General features: G+C 45.2%; 1 protein-coding gene across 1 annotated transcript in view; it reads left to right on the forward strand.

Moving 5' to 3' along the window:
* Positions 1-3,132: 3,132 nt before the first annotated feature.
* CASQ2 (calsequestrin 2) overlaps positions 3,133-19,912 on the forward strand; it is a 60,848-nt gene continuing 44,068 nt past the window's right edge. The window contains exon 1 of the mRNA XM_004771089.3: positions 3,133-3,623. Coding sequence (XP_004771146.2) covers positions 3,141-3,623 — 483 coding nt within the window. The 5' untranslated portion in view covers positions 3,133-3,140. The remainder of the gene's footprint in view (positions 3,624-19,912) is intronic.

The following is a 19,912-nucleotide window of genomic DNA, read 5'->3' on the forward strand; positions in this document are numbered from 1 at the left end:
ATGTAAACTCAAATGAGTTCAGATTAGCAACTAATCCCCAGTACCCAGAAGAGTGTCTGGTGCATAGAAGATACCCAATAAAAATACAATTAACAAATAAAGGAAACACCATGGCTTCAAGTCCTGATTGATCTGTAAAATGAATTATTGTAAGGATAAAATTAAATTAATAAAAATTAAATAAAACATGCATAATCATTCTGCCACCCATGAAGAATTTTTTTAAAAAAATGAAAGCGGTTAGGTTAGACTAAAGGACTGTATGTAGTGCCCACTCACAGAGTGGAGGACTGAAATTGGTAGCAAAAAGAAGGGGACTGAGTTGTGACAATAATCAGCTTCTATTTATATTGATTTGTTTATTTTGTTCTTGTTCAAACAAAACAAAGCAAAAATACCTGCTATAGGTACATAAGGATACATACCCTTTAGCACAATCCCCCAAAACTAAGAGTGTGTGCTTGATACACTGACTGGGACAGCAGCTAAAACCAGAATGATACAGCTGATCTGGTAGATATACGGTTGATTCAGAAATGTCAGAAACATTCCCTGGTTACCAAATGAATTAATTAGAGCTGGTGATCAAGAAAGCAAAGGAAAAAAAAGTTAGAAAATAAAAGCAGCCAGAGAAATGGCAGTTACCTAAAAAGTAGACCGTGGATGATGAGAAGCCTGATTTCTACAGAATGTGTCCTCAGGGCTGGGCTGTGAGGCCCCCAGTAGAATCCAGGATCTGGGGACAGGAACTTTCCACAATGGAGCTTTTTTCTGCTAATACAGAGTTGATCAGAAGCCAGAGAAGACTTAAAGACTTAACTAAATTTTAAAAATTTCTTTTTTTTCTAGGGCGCCTGGGTGGCTCGGTGAGTTAAAGCCTCTGCCTTCAGCTCAGGTCATAATCCCAGGGTCCTGGGATCGAGTCCCACATCAGGCTCTCCACTCAGCGGGGAGCCTGCTTCCCCCTCTCGCTCTGTCTGCCTCTCTGCCTACTTGTGATTTCTGTCAAATAAATAAATAAAATCTAAAGAAAAAAAAAGAATATTTAAAAAAATTTCTTTCTTTCTCTTTCTTTCTCTCTTTTCATCAGTTTCAAGTCAGGAAATTCAAAGACTCTGACTTTAAATATTTCCCAGTTTTTCAGTAAAATTAAAAAAAAAAACCTCACATATTAAGAAAAGTGGGGCACATTCTAAATAAAGGTAGCCCCACGAGATTGAGACAATGGGAACAGTTTTGGGAAACTGACCTTGAAAAGACAACACATACATCGTTTCACTCAGAAATCTTGCTCCCCTTAAATTCTCTAAAGAAAGCAGAGATCTCTCATGCTTGCCAATGACCTGGAAAGTTAACCATGCCTTAGAATGGCTATTTTTGGCTCCATCTTTAAAAGTTTACAGAATTCACCATTAGAAAGAACTAAAGGCTTTCATGGTTTCAGTGATGGGGGTTCTCCAATGTCCTGGCTTCCTGGGCATGAAGTGTCCTGACTGACAGCTCCTTGTTACCCTGCCTCTCAGCGTAAGGCCCTCCAGATGCAGTGAAGGGGTCTGGTCTCCCTCGAGTAGGATGACAAACTTCTCCTATCCTTCAATCCTCTGTAAATGTTATGCATGAAAGAGTCCTCACCCTTGCCAAAGCTGGTTTCCCAGTCCAAGAAAGACAAAAATTTGGTCCAAATTTTAAGAGCCATTGACCACTCTAAAGAGTCAAAAGATATGACTGGCCTGTTGTTTAACCAGAAGTGATGGTTGAGGAGCCACTTAAGAAAGGGGGTATTCGCAGGGAATTGCCCTGAGTTGGAGGTAAGGCAACCAGGAGCACCAGATTCCCAAGTCCTCATGTTGGCAGTTAATAAGGCAATCTCAGACAAGTTGCCAATCTCTGAATCTCAGTTTGCTCACCTGTGAAACTAACACTAATCACTTCTGCCCCAATTGTCTGCTAGATTCAAGCGGAAAATGGATAAGAAAGGATTCACAAACCATTATTATTAGAAATTGACAAGTAGTATAATAACCCATGCTCTACCATTTCCAGCAAGAATAAAGTTAGGTATGACAGCTACCATGTTTGGGCACTTGATTTTTATAATAATGCTTTTCCATCTGTATGTTCCAAACCTTGCAATAGAGTGTTATTTGACAAGGGGGGAGCTGAGAACCAGAGAGAACGAGTGACCCCCTCCAAAGTGTATTCAATCATTAAAAGGCAGATGGGGACTGGAACTCTCTGTTCAACTTCTAGGCTTTGTGTACAAATCTGTCTTTAAAGAAGAAGAAAGGGGCAAAAATGTTACATTAGGGGTTAAGGTAAAAAAAAAATATGACAGAGGTGGTAGCAAAAAAATCTAAGACGGTTTCTGAGGAAGACTGTTGAATTTTTATTTTATTTAAAATATATTTTAATATTTATTTATTTTAGAGAGAGCGCATGAGCAGGGGGAGGGGCAGAGGAAGAGGGAGAAAGAATCTCAAGCAGACTCTCCACTGAGCACAGAGCTGGACATGGGGCTCAATCCCATGAACCCCGACATCACAGCCTAAGCCAAAATCAAGAGGAACTGTGGCCCCTGGTGGGCTAGCAGGCAGGGTGTCCCTATATTGCTTGCCTAGTGCCTGGCAGAGCCGTGTCAGCATGCATGGTACAGCGGCCAGCCAGGGCCAAGTTCCCAAGAAGAGAGGATGGGAGGCAGGGAAAGGCAGGTGCAGAATGTGAAGCTCACGTCGGGGCTGCACTTGGCTCCTGTGTGAGCAGTGTTAGGGGACAAGTAATCTGCCAGGAGGGGACAGGCTGAATACTCTCCCCAAATCCGAGGTCTGGGTGACCCTGTGTCTGTGCAAGCATCTTCACTGACTTGTCCCACTACTGTCCCATCTCTTTCCCCTCTCCTCGCCTCTCCCTCCTTCTTGAGTCTCTTTCTCTCCCTTGACCTTGCCGGCCTCCCTATGTCTGCTGCACACATTCTCCTCTTTCCCTCCTGCCTCCTCCCTTCCTACCCCTCGGACAGACCGTGTCAGCGAATCCCTCAACAGAGGCATATCTAACTATTTTATTCATTGCATGATTTATTTTTAGCCTGAAACAACTGCATCCTAAAAATGGAGTTCCTGATGAGACAGGGGCTGGGCCGAGCTATGCGAGGTATCTGGGGCTTGGCCGCTCAGCTTGGCCCTCAGTCTCCGCACGCGTGTGTCCTGAGCCTAAAAGCACTGCTTGGTTGGAGCCCAGGAGGTGGGGAGTTGGTCCTCGGGCCCAGGAGGGACAGAGGGGAGGGACCGAATCTACTTCTCTGCTCCCCACTTCTCTCAGCCAGTCCTCTGGAGTCTTCCGGCCGCTTTCCCGCACTCAGGCTTCCTGGAAAAGTGAAACGAAACTTCTCCCAGATGGAGAGAGTGCACCTGTTCATCGTCGGGGTCTACCTGCTGTCCTCCTGCCGGGCAGAAGAGGGGCTCAACTTCCCCACGTATGATGGCAAGGACCGCGTGGTCAGTCTCACGGAGAAAAACTTCAAGCAGGTTTTGAAGAAATACGATGTGCTCTGCCTCTACTACCATGAGGCAGTGTCCTCAGACAAAGTTGCACAGAAACAGTTCCAACTGAAAGAAATTGTGCTCGAGGTAAGCTGGGGACCTGCTCACCGCATTATCCCAGGGCGCATGGGCTGGCCAGCGGCTGGGAGGTGGGAACACCGGTGCGGAGACTCTGTCCTGAAGTCCAGCTGCAGTTTAGTCTGGTTTGAATCTGAAGATATCCTTGTTGCAAAGCTGGGCTGTGGGAAGAGCAAAGTGTGGGTCCCGGCTCCCAAAATGGGGGCAGTCAGATGTGTTGCACAACACATAGTTCTGATTTAAACTCTGTCACCTGATGGTCCTCTTGACTTTTCAAGGGCAATAGTCAATGTTAAATCTATCATTGAAAAGCCTGGTCGAAATGCAATTCAGAGATGATCTGTGGTTTCCATTTCGCGTGCTAACTCCCCCCTCTCCGCTCCCTGAAGTTTCCCCAGGATCCTGGAGAGACAGGAGGCATTTGACCTTGCTTCTCCACATGGGTCAGATGGGGAATATCACAAAGTGGTCTTTGCCTCTAGGGATTTGGGTTCCGTCAATATTGCACAGTGTGCATATGCGGAGATCTGTAGTAACACGTTCATTAGCGGGATTTTTTTTTTTTTTTTCTCAGAAAGTTATTGGTGTGTGTTCAGGGCAGATGCTGAAGTCAGTTCTTATTTTATCTGTATTACATGGCCAGTTTGTAAGCCTGGCATGGGGGTGCATTCTCTAATCCTTGGTGAGTGCTCCAGGGCCAATTCCCACAACACCTTCTGGACAGTGTAAGGTTGCTTACATTTCAGGAGCACCTGTGAATGCCAGGAATTCTAGTAGTCACCAAGATCCCTTCACAGCCCCACGCCCAGCTTAGGCACAAACCTGGGGACAGGGCTATTTGAGAATTACAGCAGCTTATTAGCTAGCATATCAGAAAGCTCAACAGAATCAAATATTTTGATTAACAAAGTTACCATATATCAAACACATGTAGATTTGAATCCCTCCAAATAGATACCAATAAATTCCATGAAAATCATCTCAAATATCATAAAATATAATTTAAAAAGTACTTGAGAATTCTAAGTGTCTCTTGATCATACAAACACCTATTTTCAGAGCTCTTCTGTATGGTGGCGTGGTTATTACAGAGAGCTTGGGTTGACAAAAAGCTAAGCATTTTAAAAATATCACAACTACCATCATATTTTTCCCCAGGCTTATCCCGTGGGCTGGAAGTGGAAATTCAGTTCCCTCTGTGGGTTGCAAGCAAAGAGAAAGCAGGGACAGTTTTTAGATCTTTGTACTATATATGGGAATATCAGAGGCTGGAAGAAACCAGGACATACAGCATAGCTGCTGCTTAGCCCCTGAAATACTGACATCGTCATCTCTGTTTCAAATGGCCCTACTCAGTTATCAAGAGACACTTTTCTGAAGAACTTCTTTGAAGACATAAGGATTCCACCCCACATGCTCGTCACTGTCTGATAGCCTGTAACTCAGAAAGAATGCCAGTACGAGTAATGATCTCCAGCATATTAAAATACATGCGCACCCACGCACACACATACACTTGCACACACATACACACACACACTCCCTCAAGAATGTATCTCCCCCAAAGACCTAGGACCACGTAGACCTGAGAAAGGACTTTCCCCTGGGCTCACCATCCCTTCAGACACCTTTGATCCGAGAGTGCCTGGCATAGACCCATGGGGCATAGGCGATGTCCCACAGGCTGCTGAAGCTGAGGTGGGAATCATTAGGAGGAGAAGGACACAGAACATGAAGTCAGGGAGATCTAGATTTATATTTTGGCTTTGCTTTTCCTGGGCACATGATATAGGGGAGGGACTTAATTTCTCTGAGTCTCTTTTTCTTATCTATAAATATGGGAAAAACAATCATTATACCTATGTAAGAAATAATTAAATAACAATAATATTTATTGGATGCTCACTGTGTACAGAGACTGTTCTGAGCACTTTGTATATGTTAACATGTTGAATCCTTACAGTATTTCTATGACATTGGCATAGTTCCTATCCCCATTTTACAGAAGGGGACACTGAGTCTCAGAGAGGGTAAGTTGCCCAGGGTCACTCAATCAGTGCAGGCGAAGGTGGTCTTAGCCCCTGCATTGCACTGCTGCTGTAACCAAATAAGATGATGTTTAGTTAGCTGCTAGATACCCTGTTGAGGATCCTTTCTAGTCTGCCTTAAATAGAGTTGCTCCGCCCATGGGCTTGGGCCTGGAGAGGCCAGCTGTATCAGCAGCAGGGTTGAGAAGCACAGAGCAACCTCTCCCCCATCCCAAAACAGGATACCAGTCACGTAGCTGTCCCAACCAGGGAAGAGTCCCTGCTTCCTTAGTGATGACCCGGGAGCGGAGGGGGATTTGCTGGGGTACCTGTCAAGTGCAGACTCTTTCTCAGAGTCCAGGACAAAAAAGGTTCTGGGAATACCATGGGTAGAAAGAAAGGGATGTAAGCCTCTATACTTCCCTCCTTATCAAAACAGTTATTTTGTCCTTTTAATTCCCTGGACCCCCCCCCCCAAGCTGCATTAAGGGAAATCCTCTGCCAGTGCCGGGGCTGTGGCTGCTGGGGGCTAAGAGAAGAGGAGGCAGCTCCCAGCGAATGTCCACAGGAATGAGGTCTCAGACATGGGCAGACAGGGCAGGGACAGGGCTCCTTTCCTCCAACTTGTTCAGGGAGGTGGCTTCCGACGTTTCTATCATAACTCACTCTGACCCAGTGATCATGGACACATGCATGCATCCACACACAGGAAATACAGATTTCAAGGGACTATTACTGTGTGGGGAATACTTGGATTTTTAACAAAATTCCTTTTCTTCTATTTCATTCTGTTCTGTTCTTGTCTATTTTGATCTTTTTCAATTAAAAAATATTGATTCCAACCCATTGAGCCGATTGCATTCTACAATGATGAGCTGTCACTCCTCTCCTTGCCTCACCGCCAGCCAAAACACCTAAGAGAATTTTAGGGATTAGGAGCTCATAACTTGTCATGTAAGGGCTGCCCCGTTCTGACAAAAACTTAAAGGAGCTGACCATAGCTCCTGCCACTCGAATGGATTTTGCCTGCCACTCTAAGGGATGACCATGAAAAGACCCAGCAACAGCCCTGTCTGCAGGGTGAGGAGGCACTCCCCGACTTGGGGTCTTGAAATGCTGATCAGTCACACATACATCTGTCACTTGCACGTTGGGGTTTGGGCAGGGAGAGATACTATGGACAAAGGAAAAGGAGACACGTGGGTGGCTCATGGCCCATCATGGAAGAAGGGCAATCAAAATCTACAGTGCAAGGAGCTCATTGTAATAATAGAGAGGCTTATAAGGTTCTCTGAGAGCACAAACCAGAGCCCCACTCTCTGGGAGAGAAGTGGAAGGCATGACAAGGAAGAACTGGTTTGTTACAATGAGTGGAATTTACCAGGCAAGAAGCAAGGGCTGGGGAAGGAACTGCAGGAGGAAGGGTTCTGACAACACTCAAGTATCTCCCCACCAAATTTTCCTAGAATTTGGCCGTGATGGCCTCATTCTTTTAGGGTAGGTAGGGGTTTTGTCCCTACTTGGTTAAAGCCCTGTGGGCAGATCCTTTAAAATATTGCCAATCACTTGTACCTGCGTCTGACCGAGTTTGAGTTCTGAGTGAAAACAAGGTCTGATAAAGGGAAAGAATGTAAGGTCACTAAAAGCTTAGGCAGAAAAAGTGCAAATAAAATGATACCAGGAGGCACCAAATTCAAACTGCTGTCCAGTTTGGCTGGGTCTGGCTCTGGAAGGCACCAGGGGTGATGCGGGGTACATAGTTCGGTAGAGGTGTTCTGTAGAGGCCTGCTGAATGAATGACGTGTCTGATGAAACGTTGTCTTTAAGAAGCATCTAGATTGCTCTGAGCCCTTTACTTCAGAGCTGTGGCTTTGTAGTGATGGGACTCAGCCAGCTGGTAATCCCGATTCCTGGTTGGGCATTTCATCCACAAACAGCACATACTCACTTAGAAATGTCAGAATACATGGAAAAGAAAAACAAAGACAAAAATAATAGCCACACAGAAAGAAACAGTTCACGTACTGAGAGATTTCTCTCCCATATTTTCTGTCTATATGCAAACATACATTTTTCAGTTGTTTTGTATTATTAATATAATTTTGTTTCCTTTTTTTTTATTTCAGTATATTGTGAGCATTCCTCTGTCATCATAGAGTGTTATATTCTTGGCAAATGTAATGTTAATGCTGGCCTAGCATACCACTGTATGACCATGCATATTTTTAAGATAAGTGGCCTATTTTGGGATGTTGACACAATTTTCAGAGTTTTAAAAATCTTTGTTTAGATTTTCATTGTACAGTTTCATCAAAAATTCTTTGATTTTTTTTTTAGCTAAATGGGATTTTCCTATAAAATTACCTGCCATTTACATTTTTTTCTCCCATGAATTAATTTTCTGACTTTCCCCCAGTTTTCTGTTGAGGTGTCAACACCATTTGGTTGCAATTTTATACACTGTTTCCTTCAGCTTCAGCCAAGACAGTACACAGAGTTATGCCGTAGAGGCCAGATTCTGTTAGCATCATAGGACTCAGACTCAAGAGGAGGATCTGCCCAATGATTCCGATTCTTCCCTGCTCTTTTGTTTCTTGCTTTGACTCCTCCCTTGAAACTGCAATGCAAGCCATTGCTGCTATCATGTGTTCCACAAACGTTGCCAGAGAAAGTCCTCCAATGTCACCGACCTCTCTTGGGTTAGAATGCTTGAGAGGTGGTGTGCTCTAAAACATGGACTTTCGAATCAGGTAGATTCGAGTCCAGTTCTCAAGGAGGAAGTCTGTCTGTGGTCAGGCTCCTTGTTTTGTAAAGTGGAGACAGTGGTGGTGTGACGATGAGTTAGTCTGGCAAGAGCGTGGTTCAGGCATACGGAAGGTACTTTGACAAATATTGTCAACTTGCAGCCGGTGCTCCCCTTTCCAGTCATCATTTTAGATACCACCCACCCTAACCCTGCCACTTTACAGACTGAGGACACCAGGCTACTTGCAGAGAGCTCAGGACTGATAACACGGTGCCATGTTGCTTATTCTCAGCCAGCTGAGCCCCAGAGGGCAGAGAGGACTTGCCATTGCTCACAGATTCTTGATGTCTGCCCTCATGTGCAGCTCTCCCTCTGATCTCCATGACTTTGCTGACTGAGTCTGTGCTTGATAATACTCAGCCACTTCGCCCACACCATTTACGAACTGGGCTTCTTCCACATTCTCAGTTCTGGTGCCGTCCGTCTTTGAGGGATTCTTCCAGTCTCCTTCCAGCTCCTTTTACCTATTCTTTCTCTCCATGGAGACATACGTGGAAGTTCTCTCTCTGGATTGGAAACCTCTGGAGGGCAACCTGAATTCAAAGCAAACTTGGTAATAGAGGAAGTGGAAAAAAAAGCAAATGGAATCAAATTGATATGGGCAAGGACCACAATCGGCTTGTGAGTCAAAAACACAGCTGGATGAATGATCTGGGGGTGTAGGATACTGGACAGCAGAAGGAGGCAGAGGATGGCAGAGGGGGCTGTGCATAAGCGATATGGCTTCCACATTAGGAGTTCCTTAGCTCCCTGGGATTGGCGTTCCAAACACCCAAGCAGGTATGGGAACGGTTTACTTCTTCCTATCCCCACCTGCCTTCACACGGATATTATCCCCAAGTCCAAGGCCCACTGCCTTTCCTCTACACCACTCCACTTCCTGGAAAACAGCATTCCAGCCTGAACAAGGAGAAAGGAAAGAGGACTGAAACTTTTTCCTAGAGAGCTTCATGCCCATATAAAAACAATGTCTTGCTACCTCAGCACCTCTAGAAGGAAAGGAGAAAGGAGACGTGCATGGACCTTGGTTTCAGGATCTCTGGGCATTCTATATCACATCTCATGTTCAAAGATGATACTATTAACTGGGTATGTATGTTTTGGGGGAGCGAGTGAATAGGCCAACCTGTAATCAATACACATTTATTGGATTAGGAGAAACCATGGGAGATCTACTCAGGCAAGTTACAGAATGTTTTAGAGCCTGAAAATAAGTAATGTGAATCCCTGAACAGAACTATCAGTTGATCAAATATGCACTGCCCTTACCAGACTCTGAGTCACGTCAGCATGAATACGTGAATGAATGAATGAATGAATGAGTCAGTGAACAGAAGATGAACGAGCTGTGCTGCTTTCCTCGCTGTGAGCAGCTGACAGCCGCTTCGGTTGTTTAGGATGAGCTAGGTCTCTTAGATGGGCAGGCAGCCTGGAGTCTTGCAGGAATAGCCACAGCATCCTGCTAGCTGCATGCCAGGTTGACCCAGGTCTCCTAGTATTTTTCAACAGAATTTAGCTAGGGTGCAAGGTCAGAGGCTGCTCCTGAGCGTCCCCCTGCAGGGACCTTCCGTTCTTCCTGCTTACGAGGTCCCACTTCCGCTCACCGCATAAAAGCTGCTGCCATCCACACACAACCTTCCCGGTGGCTCTCTCCCACGCCCTCTTAGATACTGAATGCACATCATCTCATACGATGATTGGAAATGCCCTGTCTACCAGTAGGAAGACAGCTTGTTGTTATGACCAATTTTCCAGTGCCGGTAAGCAGATTATTTTCCAATAATTTTTGACGGTGATTCTGGCACAGATTTTTCATTATGCCCTGTGGGGGATGAGGGAGGCTGGTTCCACCATCTGTAGCAGAATCAAGAATCAGAATCCTGGTCAGTGTAGGGCTCTGGGTTCTATTGCCTCTTAAGGAAGTCTCTTGATACTGCTGCTCCCAGTCTACCAAGGTCCCTAACAGACTGAGCTCCCTTCTCTATTCAGCACTTAGTCTCCTAATCAGTTTGCATATCAGTGAAATCTCTCTGGCTGGGAGTGAGTGACACTAGATTTTAGACCCTGCAGTGTGCCCAATGTCATTGACGTGACTCTCGTGCTCTTTCTGAGCATGGTCGGCCTCTTATATCCAACCTCAGATGAGGGGGGCATGCTCAGGAAAAGCAGACAACTGGAGTTCAGAGTGCCTGAAATTCTCTCACACTTGCTTTTTGAGAGTCCCGGAGAGGCACCTCATTTCACTCATCTATTAAACCAATCATGTAGTTTCAGCCAGTGAGTTAAAAGACTTAAATGGAATGCATGTGAATAAAAATTTCTTATAAAATTGTAAGAAGCTGTACAAGAATCAGATATTATCTTGTTATGCTGATTACTATTACGCTGATACTAGGAGATTAATCTATGTAGAATGCCTAAAGGAGTACCTGAAATATACCCAGTGCTTATCAAATGCTAATTCTCTTCACCTGTGGCTTGAAATTTAGACCATGTTGTAGGCTAACTGCAACAGTTCTCAACCTTGGCTACATACTGGAATCACCAAAGAATTTTTAACAATACTGGTGCCTTGGGGTGCCTGTGTGGCTCAGCCGGTTGAGCATCCAACTCTGTTTCGGCTCAGGTCACGATCTCAAGGTCATGTTCTTGGGGTTGAGATAGAGGCCTGCATCATACTCTCTGCTCAGAGGGGGGTCTGCTTGAGATTCTCTTTCTGCCATTTCCTCTGCCTCCCCCACCCCTTACCACCTGCTTGTGTACTCTCCCTCTCTCTCTCTCAAATAAATCTTTTTAAAAAATTCTGGTGTTTGGGTCTCCTCCCTCCAGATACTGATTAAATTGGTGATGGGATAAGAGATGTTTTTTAAAATATCAGTTTTTAAAAGCTCTGCGGGTAATTCTCATGTGCAGCCACGCTTGTAGACACTTTAGAATTGATGCTCAAAATGCAGACCCCAGAGCAGCGGCAAAGGCATCACCTGGGTGCTTGTTACATTTAAATGGGATTCTGCAACTGATTCTTCCTAGTGATTCCTAACTCTGGGTTAGAGTTTACCAAGCACAGCAGTGGTCTCCTGGGCTAGAGAAATTTTCCAGATGGCCAGAATCGTGTTCCAACTGGTTGATCTTTGGTCTGTTGACATAGCTCTGGTTTGAACTGATGCCATAAATTGGTTCTGAGGTTGGAGGGGTTCAGGTCTGCCCTAGGACTCAAGCCCCAGTATTCACCCACTGTCCCCTCTCACAGCCAAGGACTAAGATTTTGGACCTCCTTAAAAGGGGATATTTGGGCCATGGGAAGTCTTACCCTACTTGAGAGGTTTCCAGTGGAATTATGGATTTTTCTGAGGCCAGATCAGAGGGTAAGCTTTGGGCAGGGTACAGGATGTACCTTCAGAAAGGAAAAAAATCATCCATTTGATTGCTATGTCACATTGCCCTTTTCCACAAAGAAATGGCAAAGTGGAGAACCCTGGAGAATATGGGATACTAACGGGTTTGTATGTATGGGTGTTAAAGTGTTTGACAGGAAACTATGGGAAATCTGCTTAGAGCAATCTAGTAAGTGTTCTATAATGTGAAATGGCCCTGTGACCACCCAAAGAGAAATATTCATTCCTTTATCCGTCACATGTTCATACCTGCTTCCTTACAAGATGCAGGGGAGGGGTGCCTGGGAGACTCAGTCAGAGCCAGTTAAGCAGCTGCCTCTTGGTTTCAGCTCTGGTCATGATTGCAGGGTCCTGGGATCAAGCCCTGGGCCAGGCTCCAAGCTCAGCGGGGAGTCTGTTTGAAGATTCTCTCTCTCCCTCTCTCTCTGTCCCCCCCCCCATAAATAAATAAATCTTTTAAAAAGTCTTTAAAAAAAAAAAAACAACAAAATGCAGGTGATGTGGCTCCCTATAGCTAAAGAGATGTTCTTTTATTAATGCTAAGAACTCACTTCCTTTAGTTCTTTACTTAAAAGGCACCTTATAAAAGAAGTTATTTGCCTGACCTCCTACATAGCTCAGTCTCTGAGCACTCCTTTTAACCTCTCTTCCCTACTCTTTCTCCATAGCAGTAGGCTGACACATTGCCCACTGTCTGACACCCTTACAGAATGTAAAATCTATACAGGCAAGAGCAAAATGTTCCCTCCATTGCCATATGCCAGCTTCTACATCAGTGTCTGGCTCATGGTGGGCACTCAGTGGCATTTGTTGAGTGAATGTTAAATGAACAGAAGAGAAGAAGAAGAAGGGAGATATCACTTGCTATAAATTTACCATAAACCGTACCCGATATGGGTGCTTTATGTATATTATTTTACTTAATTCTTACAGCATTTTTTCACAATGCATGCAAAGAAATGATCCCAAAAGTTAAGAGGGGGAAATTGCCCAAAGTCACAAAGCTATAAAATGGTGGATCAGGATTTGAACTCCTATCTGTTTGGTTCCAAAGGACATGTTCCTTCCATGACACCAAGGAACAGCTGAGAGGGATCGCTTCGTGTTTGTAAGCAGTGCCAGCTTAGAAAGGGACAAGTGTCTTTAGTTTGTATTCTGGATTTTCACCCACACTTGAGCAACATTTAATTGTACGGTTGGACTAGGTTGAACTGAAATGAACAGTGTGAGCAAATGGGCTAATGTTTCACGCCTACTTGGGATTTAATAAAAATCCAGCAAACGCTGGATGGATGGGTGGATGGAGGGATGGATGAATGATGGACGAACGGAAGGAGGAAAAGAGAGGGAAGGAAAGGCGAGCAATGGCAAATCTATTGCATATACGGAAAATATCGTTCTCCTTGCTCTCTCTTTAAAGTTAAATTAATTAAAAGAAGCATTGAGTGGAAAAGTATAAAATTAGATTGACCCTGTCATACCCAGGAATGTTTTTGTCATCTTTCCCACTGAAAAATGGGTAAAACTGATTAAAAAAAAAAAAAAAAACCACAGGACACTCAGTCCCAAGTATATATCCAGCATGGGCAGAAACCTCTAGGCTCTGCAAGGCTGATCCTGCCTTCAGACCTATTTAGCACTGGCAAATGTCCCTATGATTGCACTTCTAAACCCCAAGAGAGGAAGGCAAAATGAAGTTGCCGGAGTCAAGTAAATCTACAGATGGAATGATGTGGGAACCGTGGGCAGAGAATAGCAACACACACAGGATTCAGGTATTTCTTCCAACTGTTCACGGCCCAAAAACGGCATCCTCCAAACTTGCACCTGCTGCCCTCTGTAAAATCAGATGAGGTCAGGCTTATTTTGGTTTGGCTGTGGGAATGAATCCTCTCCTAGAACCAGTGCTCTCTCAGACAAGGTATACAGGCCCACTCTGAAATTGCAGATCTCCTTAGAGCCCAAGTGCCTCCCAAATAATTGATGAGAGTTTACTGTGCACCTCCCAGGGGCAGATAGTGAAAGACAGAAGTGCTATTAGAAGATCAGGGCTTGAACTGATGGAAAGAGATCATTTCCCCTTCCATCTAGAGAATTCATAGAGATTTTACAAGATGGAAAACCCACTGTTGTTTCAGAAGTTTTTAGACCATTGGAACTTTCTTTTCTCAGTCCAATACTTGATTCCAAACAGGATGTCTGGCCATGATATCCCTTAGGTAGACCTTCTACCAATGCTATACATTTTTTAAGTGGAGACATGAGATACCATGAAAGTCACCACTATCAAACTATCATAAGGGGCGCCTGGGTGGCTCAGTGGGTTAAAGCCTCTGCCTTCGGCTCAGGTTATAATCCCGGGGTCCTGGGATCGAGCCCTGCATCAGGCTCTCTGCTCATCGGGGAGCCTGCTTCCCCCTCTCTCTCTGCCTGCCTCTGCCTACTTGTGATCTCTGTCTGTCAAAAACATAAATAAAATCTTTAAAAAAAACTATCATAAGATGAAGCAGTAAGATGAAAAATTCAGGGATAGGAGGTTTCAGAATCACATGGTTTTTCTTTCAAAACAGCAGCTCCCCCTTTTTTTTATAGTTTGGACACCTCTGGTTGGTCTGGAGGATTTTCATATCATTAACAGCTCGGCCTTAGCATCTAAGGTGACTTTGTCCACCAAGAAAGCCAGCCCTCCAAAGCATTGAGTCTGTACCCAAGAGCCTTGGAGGCTCTCTCCAAGAGAGGCCTTGGAGGCCTTGGAGGCTAGAAGAGGCTCCCTCTTCTAGCAACTGGATGCAGCTTTATCCAGATAAGCTGTTTCTGTTTGAACAGCTATGTGGGAAGACGGCCAGTGCGCCATCTTGCAGTGTGCTGGGCCCCGCCAGCCAAAGCCGCTTCTGAGTGCCCGCGGAGCCTGTTCCAGGAGTGTCCGCCTGCTGCCCACTGCCCCACGCCAGGCAGGCCTCTCCTCACCATCTGCTGTGTGCTGGGCAGGAGGCGGACCAGGCCGGCCACCAGGTACTCCTTTACACGCTCACCTGCCTCTACTTCACACCCACACGCACGGTCACTTTGGCTCAGGACCCCAAACGAATCTGACCATACGTTTCCGATTTATTTATGAAGGAAACGAGAGCGTCTCCTGTATTCACGGGAAAAGGTGAACATGACACATAAACAGCAGCCCTCAATATTGCCCCACAAAGAAGCACACGCTTTGGGGCACCTGGGGGGCTCAGTCGGTTGGGCATCTGCCTTCAGCTCGGGTCATGGTCCCAGGGTCCTGGGATCAAGCCCCATTTTGGACTCCTTGCTCCGCAGGAAGCCTGCTTTTCCCTCTCCCTCTGCTGCTCCCCCTGCTTGTGCGTACTCTCTCTCTGTCAAATGAATAAATCATCTTTGAAAATGGAGCCACAGTGTCAGGTTGGAACCCAGCTATGTTACTTAAGTGCTGTGTGGCCTTGGGCAAGTTGGTTGACCTTTCTACGCCTCCATTTCCTCAACTACAAACTTCTGCTTTCTGTGGGTTTTGGGAAGATCCAGTAAGATGATCTATGTAAGGGACTGGAGCAGTATCTAGCACATAGAAAACACCCAATGGGTGCTCTTTTTCTTACTGTTACACTGCTTCTCAGCATGGTGGAAAGAACACACAGCTCTGGTTCTTGGGTCTCGTCCCTGGCATTGACAAAAGACGGAGCCTAAGAACACCAGTAGAAACCATCAACAGCCTCCCTTTTCCCCTAAAGCTCTCTCGGAGGCCACCCATTCCAGCCTCAAGAAGTCCCAATATTTACTTCCATCTCGTAAAATAGCTGTTCCACTCCCTCGCCTTCCTCCTGCCTGGAGCCATCACGTGCCAACGCCCAGCTATACATAGCCTGGGCCTCATCTGCAGGTGGCAGAAAGTGCCGGGAGATTACTGAGGATAAACGTCAGCTCTCCAGTTTCAAGGGAGGACACACAGCTGCTGAGTGACTTGACACGTTGCCAGATGGTATGAGGGATAGTGGGTGAAAACAGGGTGCTTTTTGGCTTACAAGGAAAGAGCAGCATTGTAGCCGGGATATTTTTAATGACCAGCCTCAGGGACGTTCACTTTGAGCAAAGACCTGTGACATTTTTTCCCCAGGCTCCTCAGTACTTCATTTTCTTCAGATTCTTGACCCTGCAGAAAGTACCCCCCAACCCCCACTCTCAGTTCCCTTTAACAGAACCTCCCCATGCCTTCCCCACCTTCCCTCTGACCATGAGATGTGGCACCAGTGGAGCTTTCCTCAGTCCATCCCGGGAGATAAGGGGTGCCATGAAAGGACTGCACTTGGAGGGTCAAACACAGGGTCCTGATGGTCTGCATCTGCTCTCCCAAGGCCTGGGGGGCGGTCACACGGCCCTCGGAACGTGCCCCCTGGTGCGGCTGGATGACTCTTTCCTGCCTTTCATGGGCAAACTTCTTGAACCAGGGATCCACACCTGCTCTAACATGTCCTTGCCACCCACTCAAATGCTTAACTCCCAGTGCTTTGGCTTCTGGCCCAGCTCCTCTCTGAAAGGTCACCAGTGACTTACCAGTCCTGAAACGAGAGGCCTAGTGGTGGTCCCACTGTCCATGACTCCCTGCACTATCCCTGCTCCGGCCACCTGCGCCTTCTCCCCTGCTGTGACTTTGGAGTCCCCACACTGTGTTCCCCGTCTTCTGATTCCTTCCCCAGGCCTCCATGCCTCCAGGGCACGCTCCTCTTTCTGCTCCTGCCTCCTGTGAGACGGCCAGTTTCCCATCCTGTGGTTTTCTCACACCCTGGCCTCCCTGAAGATGCTACCTGCCCTTCTGCCCCCACCTCTCCCCTCCACTTCTCTCTTTGAGACCCCTCCCCCGAGCGCCAGGTTGACACCTCCAGCTCTTGGCAGGGCTTGGATTGCCATGAACGCACTGCATCGAAATCGAAACAGAGAACTTCGCCTCCGGGTCTGGCAGGCCCCAGCTGATGTCAGTGTTTCGTTCTTCCGTTCATTCCCTGGCTGGGGACCCTGGCACCATCTCGCCTCTTCTTTTTGTGAGGTCTCCCTCCCTTCTCTCTCCAAAGCCACGGAAGAGCTCTAATTGGACTGACTCTACACTTGGAACATCATTCCCTACGTTACCTCCATCCCCTGCCACTGCCTCAGTCTGAGACCCGTCCTCTCCCAGACAACGCATCAGCCTCTCAGCTGGTCACCCTTCCTTTGCACTCTCCTTTCTGTCGGTCAGAATAGACCCTCCTCCAACTCCGGTTAGCTGTATTGTTCTCCTACCCAAATACCCCCAGTTCAGAACCACTCTCCTCATATTCAAATCCTTTACCCTCTTTTTCTTTTTCTTTTTTAAAAGATTTTATTTATTTATTTATTTGACAGAGATCACAAGTAGGCAGAGAGGCAGTAGAGAGAGAGAGGAGGAAGCAGGCTCCCTGCTGAGCAGAGAGCCCGTTGCGGGGCTCAATCCCAGGACCCTGGGATCACAACCTAAGCCGAAGGCAGAGCCTTTAACCCACTGAGCCACCCAGGCGCCCCTACCCTCTTTTTCTTGTATGCCTTAAATACACCACTCCATTCAGCAACCTCAGATAACCTCTCTGTTCCATACCCTCCCTGCACATCTGCATCTCCAAACCTCTGCTCCTGCCATCTTGTCCTCCTGCGATGCCCTTGGGGCTGGCTTCTGCTTATCCCCGTGCGGCTCCGCCATTCAAGGTCTAGGGGGTCTCTCCTCTCCCAAGCAGTATCCTCTTGCATTCATTCATTTCCTTGAGAAACTAATTGTGTTTTTAGTTTACTGCAAGGTAGCAATGTGGTTCCAGTTCTTCTGATTTTTCAAGGAAAGTTGGAAACCTCAATTTTCATGTGAAATTGCTTAGTTTAAAAATTTTCACACTATGCTGTAAAGATGGTTCCTACCAGAGGCACATAGTCCCTTAAAATTACAATTTATAGTCTACTTCATATACCATGCGGATAGCAAATCATAATATATTCAGTGTACAGAAACAAAAGAGAGTAATAATTCTTTTCAGGACTTGTTTTTGGATCTATAAAAGTAGATTTTCTTGGTAATCAGGAGTTGGGTGTTCATCCTATGAATTTGGGATTTAAATGACAGGACAAAAATATGGCAGTGTTCATCACTTCTTCATTTTACAGGTGAATTTAGTAATATAACATTTCTATCAGTTAATGTCATTAGATGGCTTTAAAATCTTATTTTTATTTTATGAAAATATTCAATGAAACAAATTTATTATAATTTTTTTTTTTTTAAATAAAGGAGGGAGAAAGGCAGGGGAGGAGCAGAGAGAAAGAGAGAATCTTAAGCAGGCTCTGTGCCTAGCTTGGGCCTCTACCTCACAACCCTGGGATCATGACTTGAGCCAAAATGAAGAATCAGAGGCTTAACTGACTGAGCCACCCAGGCCCACTTCAATGAAACAATTTTCATTGCGATGTAACTGACATACATATTATTAGTTTTAAGTGTACAACATAATGATTTGATACCTATGTATATCGTGAAATGGTCCACCACGGTAACTTTACCTAACACATCCATCACCATACATAGTTACTAATTTTTTTGTGATGAGAATATTTAAGATCTATCCTCTTAGCAACTTTGAGAAATACAATACAGTATTATTAACTATGCCTATTATGCTGTATATTACATGCCCAGAACTTACTTTTCTTATAGCTGAAGGTTTGTACCTTTTGACCCCTTCATTCATTTCACCCAACCCCCACCACCTTTGGCAACCACTCATCTGTTCTCTGTATCTACGAATTCAGTTTTGTTTTTTTATTTTGTTTGTTTTTAGATTCTATAATTCAAATGAGATCGTCCTGAAGGCAAGGAATTAATGTTTTTTGAGATCCATTCTGGTCAGTTACTCAAAGGGAGAGCAGGGGGAGAAAAACAGACAAGGACACTGTTTGTTTACAGCTCTCAAATAAGTAAGTACAGCTAAGTGATTATATAAGTCAAGGCATCCTTTACAAATTGAGAAAGAGGTGTAAAGGAAAATTATAGCGTGCCTCAGACAAGAGTACAAAGGGCACCTGATTCAGACGAGGAGTCAGGGCATGTCTCTTGAGAAGCTGATGTTTATGTGTAGACTTCCAGGATAGTTGGAGTTGGTGACAAATGGAAGAAAGAGACTTCTAGAAGAGAGAACGGCATATGTGGAAGCAGAGCACCTTCAGTGCCTTTCTGTGGGTAGAACAAAGCATTCCCTTCAGGCAACTGCAGCTGGTGCCCAGGCTAGGGCTTGGGAGTACTGCTGAACAGACACCCCATGCAAAGGCCTCCCAGGGTAGAAAAGAGCTTAACAGTTTGAGGAACTGAGGAAGAGTGTATTAAGTAAGAAGTGGAGTGGCCCCAAATGAGGTTGGAGAGGCAGAAAGGCCAAACCATGAAGGGCCGTGTTGGCCATGTAGGGATTTTAGACTTCATTCTGAGTGCCTGGAAGGTAAATACACACTGCTTATCACAGCTCTGTGTGATTTGACTTCCCTGCCCACGAGCTCTCTCTCTCTCTCTCTAATTCTCCATAACCCTTGTTTTCTACCTTTTGTCTTTTTGTACCTACCAGTTAATTTTTCATTAGCTTCCTTCTTAAAGAAATCACAGAGTTCTTGACACTCTGTATCTTACACACTTATATTGAGCACATACCTTGATCATAGCAGGTCCTGGATGAATAGTTTTTGCTTTCTTTCCATTCCAATACATTAGGCTTTGGTTCTTTTGAATTGGCACTAAGTCCAGAGTCTTATCCAGCTATCATAATATTAAGAAAAAAAATAACATTTATTAAGCACTTACTGACTGCCACACTGTGTCAACAACTTTACGTGCATTATCTCATTAATCTTCAGCCTTGTGAAATAAATATTGTTATTGTCCATATTTTGTAGCAGAGTCCCAGCACTTGTGATCTAGTTAGGAATCCAGGTCTCTGACACCAAGCATTGTATTATTAACTAATGGGCTAAACTATTTGAAGATGGGATTCATTTATTCATTTAAAAATGAGATCTACTTTG

The sequence above is a fragment of the Mustela putorius genome, unplaced genomic scaffold (assembly GCF_011764305.1).
Source record: "Mustela putorius furo isolate JIRA1106 unplaced genomic scaffold, ASM1176430v1.1 tig00000585_pilon_pilon_pilon, whole genome shotgun sequence".
Classification (NCBI taxonomy): domain Eukaryota; kingdom Metazoa; phylum Chordata; class Mammalia; order Carnivora; family Mustelidae; genus Mustela; species Mustela putorius.